General features: G+C 40.9%; 1 protein-coding gene across 1 annotated transcript in view; it reads left to right on the top strand.

Moving 5' to 3' along the window:
- The first annotated feature begins 3591 nt into the window (after positions 1 to 3591).
- Positions 3592 to 9016, top strand: part of ndufa10 (NADH:ubiquinone oxidoreductase subunit A10) — a 6735-nt gene continuing 1310 nt past the window's right edge. Inside the window, exons 1-9 of the mRNA XM_023430840.2 lie at positions 3592 to 3742; positions 4951 to 5119; positions 5269 to 5484; positions 5665 to 5751; positions 6703 to 6824; positions 7013 to 7092; positions 7183 to 7237; positions 7350 to 7435; positions 7717 to 7825. Of these exons, the coding sequence (XP_023286608.1) occupies positions 3668 to 3742; positions 4951 to 5119; positions 5269 to 5484; positions 5665 to 5751; positions 6703 to 6824; positions 7013 to 7092; positions 7183 to 7237; positions 7350 to 7435; positions 7717 to 7825 (999 nt within the window). The 5' untranslated portion in view covers positions 3592 to 3667. The remainder of the gene's footprint in view (positions 3743 to 4950; positions 5120 to 5268; positions 5485 to 5664; positions 5752 to 6702; positions 6825 to 7012; positions 7093 to 7182; positions 7238 to 7349; positions 7436 to 7716; positions 7826 to 9016) is intronic.

Genomic DNA, 9016 nt, shown 5'->3' with positions numbered 1-9016 from the left:
GTGGGGGGGTAGGTGTCTTTGTGTGTCAGGATGTATACAAAGGAAAGTTTTGATACTGTAACTGTGTGTATGTACCATATGTGTGTGTGTTGAATGAATTTATCTCTCAACATTGGCTGCAAAGGTGTATTGCTTGCACACATTTCCTTCACAGTGTTATTCTTTCACTACACGTTACAACTTCAATCTGCTGTTTATCAAAAACTATATTTACTAGTCCTTTATTCATCAGTGTTGTCAAATTGATGAAGCTGTTTTCTGAATTTGTTAGTGTTTTGTCTATTTGATTGTGTTTTCTTAAGTTGCAGTGCATTGGGCCATCAGGGCCACCGTATTCATGGGTTGGACCATAGCCATCTTCAAGCTTCGCCTTCATTTTGATCTCAACTACACACCTGTAAAGTTTCGTGACTGGATCTTGCATGGTTGCGAAGTAGCGTGGTGACAACATCTATCCACAGACATATAAACACCTGTCAAAGCACTCAAAACCGCCTCTATGGTTGTTCCCGATCCAGGACCACATTTTGCCATAATGACACACACACACAATGAAAACACAAGCCATGCTGTTACAGCTGGTAAAAATTAGTCAGTTGTCCATTAATCCAATCATCTGTCCAAAACAAGATAAATATTGGCAGCTCATGGCCCGACTGCTGTGAAAATTGCAGAGGATATGCATGGTCCCTAGAGGAGGAATCGCAATATTGTTGATGAAACACTGACTTTTACCCAGCTGCCAACATCAAATTAAAATTTCCACTTGCATGAAACATCTCACTCCATGAAATCTGCTTCCAACAAGACAAACCCTGTTTGATTATAATTTCCCTACAGTGTTTTCTTTATCTACCCTCAGATCATCGACTATGAACGTCATGTTGTGGGGTGTAACACACATCGCAGCCTCTAGAGGCCACTATTTGGGCTTGGGATTTTGATTTGATGAAAATCAAGGTTTTAACCTTGTTTACATTCACCAATGGATACCGCAGTGAACCAAGGACAGCAAGGGTTTCATATGTCATTAAAATAAGTAACCAATCCGGTCGACTTGTATGGACGGGGGACGTAAACCCAAAAACCCAAAACCTTGTCAGTAAAGAGAGCGTGAGTTAGCATTAGCACAACCACTAACACTGTGTCAGCCACTGCCAGTTACAAGCTAACAAACAACATAAACAAATAACAGATGCTAACTATGCTAACCATTCTGATATGTCTGCTAGTTGTCGATTTTAGTCACAACACAGTCCTCATCTGAGTCTGGGTCTGACTGAGGCTCAAACATGTGGCTGAGTCTCTCCCATGTTTCCTCTAACACTAACCATCTGGATATGTGCTGCTCTTTCACCGGTCACTGAAACTTTGTCAGTACAAAGAGCGAGAGTTTGCATTAGCAGAACCGCTGAAACTGTGTCCGCCACTGCCAGTTACAAGCTAACAAACAGGATCACCAATTAACTACGCTTATCATTCTGATACGTCTTCTAGTTTGATTTTTTTTTCACCTTTTATGTGTCAAAATCATGTTAAACAAAATATTAATCATAGCAAAGTATTTTACAGAGTTTAAAACATGTTTCGTGAGGAACTTTAAAACTGCAGCTACATTGGCTATCAAATTGGTTAGCTAAATGTGTTGTGGCTCAAATAGAGCAGAAAGCTGGTAACTGAAACATGCAAAAAGCAGCATCAAAGGTCAGTGTTTGATACATTTACAGATTTGTTTACAGATTCCAAATCTGAGTACTCACATATGGATTGAGATACAGTTTTTCAACTCTCCACATTTGCAAATAATACGTCTACAATAATATCCCCATAGAGAGGAAGAGAAGTCGGAAGATAAGCTGGGGAACATAAATCACTGCAAAAGTTAGAGATGATAGTAACTGGTGTTCTGGGCAGTTCCCACACTAATTAAATAAAATGTATATCTGCCAGCGGGTTTGTGCAAGCAGATTTGACTGTGCAAAGCTAGTGCTATGAACTATGAAGTGGTGTGGCTGATTGACGGCCATGTTTACATTGGTGGTTTCCTAGCCTACAGAGGAAACAGCCCGTGAGTCATACTCGTATGTTGACAAGCTGAAGGTGTTATGTAAAGTCTTGAGATTTCATGAGTGAAGGTAATGAGCTTGTAGCTGTAGGGGAAAGTGCAAGTGCAGGAAAACACGAGCCCATAAACAGAAGGTAAGAACTCAGTGTTACCATTGTAAAATAAGAATTAAAGAGAATAGGATGATTTGTCAGGGTATCACTCTCTGTCGGCCAGCAGTGTTACACTTACAGCCTACTTATGAGGCTCTAATCACAGCATCTCCACCACACCTCTTACACTACCTGTCACATTGCTGAGTCATTACTGTATTGCAAAGACATTTTGAGATACCGAGCATTGTTTGGACCCACATTATGTAGATTTCAGTCCAGATTGTTAAGATTCCTAGCATTGAAATATATTTTCATGCTGGATCAGAAACATTTATAAAAGTAACTTGGTTGCTTGGCATCTAGAATTTTCCCTTTGATGTAATGCTGAACTCAGGGCCATAGTGACAAACGAAGAAACTGAGATCATAAAGACTGGCATCAGGGGAATAAATCCTGCTGTTCACAGTCTCTCACACAAAACCTTAGAGACACTATTCTTATTTTCAGAGCAGCACCTTTTTGAGCAAGAAATTTGGTCTGTCTGACAGTAAGTGTAGTGCTATGACCATTAACATTTCTTATGGGAAAACAGACAAAGCAAAATTGTTAGTCTCGTCTGTCTCATGAGCTTGGTCTGTGTTAGCGCTCCAACTAGCCAACCAATTGTTTCCACTAACCTTGGGGATGAAAAACCAAGGGCCTGTAATAAAAGTTGCTAATTTGTATTCCTGTCGACTTTTTGACTGCAGTTGGTCACATTGCCATGAAAACATTATAGGCTTTGGCTTTTACTGACAACAGTGGCAGGGCAGGCTTATTTAAAACAAACTGATACCACCACATGATAGTGAAAAGACAGACACACACCAGGCTTGGATCTAGTTGGCCAAACAGTCCAAGTACAGTATGTACAGTAGTTGCCCCTCACAGGGATTGATGGAGATGTACAGATTGCAATATGAATGGAAAGGGTGGAGTCTATGATCAGAACCAAAGATAAGTACAAGAATGATTATAATAGTCACAGAAATTTGATAATAGAACCCATATGATTAGTCAATTAATCAATGTGTTCATCAACATATACATTTGAGTTTTGAACTACAGGTTAAAAAAAGAAAAAAAGAAAAAAAAACAAGCAACTTGGGCCCTGAAAATTTTTTTTTATAGATAAAATAATTCAGCAGTCAAATTAATATTATGGATCAACTACCTTTCATTCAAACAGCACAGTGGAGTTTTTAAATTAAATTTACTGGTTTTGTTTAGAAAAAAAGCTCTATTTTTTTAATTTTACCTACTGTGCATTGTAATATTATTATTATTTTTGCTGTTCAAAACAAGCTAAAAACGAAATAAATTCAGGCAATTGACTAAACACAGTCTAGCGTATATTGCATGAGACAAGACTAGCCAAAGGCCCCACCTCTGACGTATAATTCAGTCGCAGAATAGGCTGCGGTGATTTTTCGGGTCAGGTCGGAGGGTTCTTGGAGGACAGTTAATCATGGCCCTGAGGGTGATCCGGCTGGTCATCCCGTCGGGAGCAAATGCTTTCAAATCGGTGAATGCTGTGCAGAAGGTGAGGCCAGAAAACACACGGAATGGGAACCTTACCTGTCCTGCCGGACGCTTCTAATTCACAAGGGCAAGCTGAGTTAGCTAGCTAGCTTCCTAGCCGCTAGCATCACAATCGGTCAACAACAATCCAGTCTCCTACTGGTTAGTTAATAATGTTGACGGCCAAGAAGTAAACAGAACTAGCTGTCAGTACATCGAAGTAGATAATGTTATATTATTGAGTAAATGGGTAACATTTTCACAACAAACTGAGTCCAGATAGCATCTTGTAGCTAGTCCAGATATGCTGCTAGCGAAATTTAATCGAGAAATGTGTCGGTTTAAAGTTGTTGCTCGCCTCATTGTTTACTTCAGCACTCCAGAGTTTAGTCTGTTAGTTATTTCATTAATTAGATATTTACGTTTTATTCGGCCCTCAGTTATATCTTCATGTTCCCTCAAATGTCTGTTTAAAATGGTGAAAATAAATCCTGCTAATATTATCACTCAATGAAACCAACACAAGGAGTGAGTTGGGGCTAATTTGTCATTGCTGACAAATGCACACTCATTGGGGTGAACAGATAACAATTGTCATTATAATGCAACCATAAAGTTGAATCACCACTTTGAACCTTATAACCTCCCAAACTGTTTGTTACCATTTCTTTTTACCATTTTTCTTTTTACCATTTTTATCTTCACTTTGTTGTATACGGTTTGTTGTTGCCACTACAGTTCAGTTTTCACAGGGACAGTAATTGCACCGGTGTATTACATTACTACCATTTTATAGTGTATAATAGACACAGGAGTCTTTAGTCTCTATTTTCCTATCTATATCATCTACCATCATTTATCTATAGTTCATCCTGTCTGTGTCACGGCTGGTTTATGAAGCGGGCAACGCTGGTTGTTTGCCTGGAAATTACAGTGTGGGAAACTTCATTAATTGCAATATTTTGTTAATATATGTACCACTAAATCGCAATAAAAACTGAAACATTTTTGTGCATATTCACAAACAAATTAGAATGAAATCAAATTATTGCAAACTAATTTACTAATAGTAGACTTGGGGCAGGGTAGTGTTCCAGTGTAGAAATACGTAGTTGGTTTTTGGGACTTTAGGCAGAATGGTTTTGGAGGAAGCTCTGTGTTTATCTGGCTCTGGTCTGTGATTACCCCATGTTTTCATTAAAGTGTGGTGTTTTTTTTTCTGTCATCCAGGCAGGTGTTCACACAAGCTCAGTGAGAAGCCTGCGGTATGGCTGGTGGGCCTATGCACTGGGCGAAAGGACGACACCACGGTTAACGCAGAACAGCAAAATCATCTCTGTGGATGGAAACTTGGCCTCAGGGAAAGGAGCACTGGCCCAGAAGCTGGCTGACAAGCTGGGTAACTATCCGACTGCAGGGATCCTTCACTTGATTTTACGATCTTATGTTGTCTTGGTGACAGTAATACAATTGGAAAAATAAATTGCAATGGGAAAAACAGTGTGGACAGTATTTGTGCTGCTCAAACTTATAATTCTGTATCTACAGGGATGCTCTACATGCCTGAGCCTGACACCTTCTACTTGGACAAGATGTGCGGAGAGAAGCAGCCGCTCTCTGTCGACTTCAATGGGATGTGCAGCCTGGAGAAGTTCTACGTCGACCCCAAAGCTGCTGATGGAAACAGCTACAGGCTGCAGCTGTGGATGTACACCATGAGGCTGCTTCAGTACGCTGACGCCATCGAACACCTGCTCACCACAGGTATCACAGACTCAGCGGTTCAGTGTAGTTTCCCGTGATCAGCTAACAAAGGAATTGGACTTGAATTATACTTGTAGTTCTTGTGATATTTGTAGATTGACTTCCGTAATAATATTTACTGATTGGTGTGAAATGATTTACAGTGTATTAACATCTCCATCTTGATCTTCTGTGTTTAAGGCCAGGGAGTGATCCTGGAGCGTTCCCCATTCAGTGACATGGTCTTCCTGGAGGCCATGTCCAAAGAAGGCTACATCAGGAAAGAGTGTGAGTATGGCAGTGTCACTAATAAAAAAGATAATAATGATGATAATATGTTTATTTATATAGCACTTTACAAACAAAGGACAAATAAAATAAAGTAGTAAAAGACAAAGTTTCAGTCTAAAATTCAAATAATGTGAAACAGTTAAAAGTAACGGTAGAATATTTAAACAAAAGCCAGTTGTGAGTGACGATTTAAAAGCAAACCGCAAGTTTTCTAGTGTAAGTTCCTCTCACAAGCTATTCCATGGGGCTGGAGCCCAAACAGCAAAATCCCCGTCACTTTAAGATCTCAAGCCATGGGATGGTGGATAGGTAATTAGAAGCTCAGACAGGGAGTTTAGTGAAATGCCGTTCTAGGCCGTAAAAGTCGAGAGTAAAATTTTAAAACTAATTCTGAAATGGACGGGCGGCCAGTGACGGGAAGCTAAAATAACAGAGACATGATCATGCTTTTGTGATTTGGTTTAAAGACTGGCAGCTGCGTTTTGGACAAGCTGAAGCTGTGCAAATACGTTTTGGCCGATGCATGTAAACACTACATTACAAGAATCCAGACGAGGTTGTGGTCTAAAATAAATCCAAGGTTTTCAACACACGTGGAGCTGGAGATGCGAGAGCAGGCAGAACTGGACCATAGGTGCGCTCAGAGCCTGTAATAAGGATTTCTGTTTAGCAAGGGTGAAGTCAAGGACAGTTTAGTACCATCTGAGCCTTAGCCGCAGCTCGGCAGTTATACAGGGAAGAAGACTTGGCTGAATTGGACGGTTTGCAGCACAATGAAAAGTAAATGTCCTTGATTTAACCTCCTATTAAAATATAACGCCTCATATCTCAGTATCTCATTTGGTTTCACACGGATGCGTTGGTAAAAAGAACACATTATGATGTTTTTAACAAAAGCAAACTGACCCACACGTTGCACGTCTTGAAATAACCCCCTGTGGCCTGCAGGTGTGCAGCACTACTATGAGGTGAAGAACATTAGCGTCTGTGAGTTTCTGCCTCCACACCTTGTCATCTATGTAGACCTGCCAGCCGAGGAGGTGCAGAAGAAGCTGAAACAAAGCAGCAAGGTAATGAGACTGAAACCACAGGATACTGCTGTAATTATGTGAAATATCTAACCTTTCTCATTAACTTTCCATAGAGGGGATTATATTCCATTTTCAACTGGAACAACAGCCTAAAATCCACCTCAGGAGTGTGAAGTTGGATGTTTTTAATCACTGATATTGATAAAAAACTATCTTTTTATTCTCAGTCCTATCTTCAGAATGTGCCCCTGACATATTTGAAGAGCATCGAGGAGGGATACAAGAAGTCTTTTCTGCCCAAAATCAGGTAGGTAAAGGTGTAGTAGATGTCAGGCCACTGTCAGACTTCAGAGCTTTCAACCATGATTCATATTTGTTTGTGTTTGTTTCTTTTAAGTGAAGTGTCAGAGGTGCTCGCTTACGATGCAACCCAACCCCAAGACGTTGAAAGGGTAAGAGTGTGACAGTAGCTGGGTGGATTTTATTTTTTTAAAGCTATTTTGACCCCTAAAATCTAGTATTTCTATTTCTGTACACTGCTTATTAACTGTTTGTTGTCCGCAGGTGGCTGAAGACATTGAGTATTTGAAGTTTGAAAAGGGACCGTGGTTGGAGCAGGATGATGTCACCTACCACCACATGAGGATGCTGTGAGTCCTTGATGAATGCTTGAACACATTTTCACATGTGAAATGCAAATTACACAAAAGTAAGATTTCTTAAAGGTGAAGTTTCACACAAACGTGTCATCATCTCAGCTGCTGTTTGTGATTCTCATTATGGAAAATGTGCAGAGAACCTGAAGGGAATTATGTAGACAACTGTAACTGCAGATGTGTTGTAATTCATCATCTTTCACTCTGCCGTGCAAGTTTGAAACACTGTGCTCCCGGCTGATTTTTCTTTCTTTCTTGTTCTCTGTATTTTACAGCGTGGAAGACAAACAGCAGGTGGCAACCCTGACCCACATACCTAGATTCCTGCCGGAGATCACCATCGGGGCTCACGACTATGATGAAAAATACTACGCCTATAAATCAGTACGTAGAGACGATCTGTTCATTCTCTCTGTCTCTCTATCCTCTTCATTTCATCCACACAGTAGCTGCAGAAAGTATTCATGCACAATTTTTGATATTTTAAATTTGAAAAAAGGTCTAAACATGTTCATCTTGTCATTCTGTCTCACTGAGTGTAGATTGAGAGGCAAAAATGTATTTATACAGTTTATGTACTCTGGATCTAATATATTTATATGGAACCCCGTTACCAGCGTTTATTTTTGTCACTGTAGCTCCATCATCCAATGAGTCAGAACCGGAATATGAAAGTATTTCTAGCAATACACTGTGTTAGGAACACCTGTACACCTGAACACCTGCTTATTCATGCCGTCAGCCAGTCAGCCAGCCATGTGGCAGCGGTGCAGTGTATATACAGATACAGGTCAGGAGCTTCACTCAATGTTCACGTCAAACTTCAGGAACTTCAGAATGAGGAAGAACTGTGATCTCGGTGACTTTGACCTTGGCGTGATTGTCGGTGCCAGGTGGGCTGGAGAGAGAGCGTTTCTAAAACTGCTGATCTCCTGGGATTTTCACACGCATCAGTCTCTAGAGTGTTCACTCAGAGTGGAGACAAAAACTAAAACCGTCCAGTGAGCAGCAGCAGCAGCTCTGTGGAGGAAACACCTTCGGCGACGAGAGAGGTCAGAGGAGAACGGACAGACTGGTCGGAGCTGACAGAAATGCAACAGTCACTCAGGAAACCGCTCTTTACTGTGGTGAGCAGAAAAGCATCAGAACGAACATCATGTCCAACCTTGAGGAGGATGGACCACAATAGTTGAAGACTGTCGTAGTTTCCAAATGGAACAAACGTCGCCTGGTCTGATGAATCTGGATGAATCCGTGGACCCAACAGTCCGGGTGTGGGGAACGTTTTCTTGTTTCTTCGGCCCCTTAATAACAATCAGTTATGGTCTGGATGCCACAGTCCATCTCAGTGTTGTTGCTGACCATGTGCATCCCGTTTACTTAGCGTCTTCTCATGGCTACTTCCAGCAGGACAATCCTCCACGTCACAAAGCAAACTTCATCTGTGGACACAAGAAACTTCAGCCTTATCTGTCACGAGTCGCATGAAGTGAAATGACAAGAATCCTTATTATTCACTACAGCACAGCGTTAGTGTCGGAGTGAGGTCAGTGTTCTTCATTGCCCCCCCCCCCC

This window comes from Seriola lalandi, unplaced genomic scaffold (assembly GCF_002814215.2).
Source record: "Seriola lalandi dorsalis isolate HSWRI2012SDOR001 ecotype SW California unplaced genomic scaffold, Sedor1 jcf7180002054912, whole genome shotgun sequence".
In the NCBI taxonomy this organism is placed as follows: Eukaryota; Metazoa; Chordata; class Actinopteri; order Carangiformes; family Carangidae; genus Seriola; species Seriola lalandi.
The sequence above is the reverse complement of the archived record's forward strand: the minus strand, read 5'-3'. Positions and strand labels throughout refer to the sequence as shown.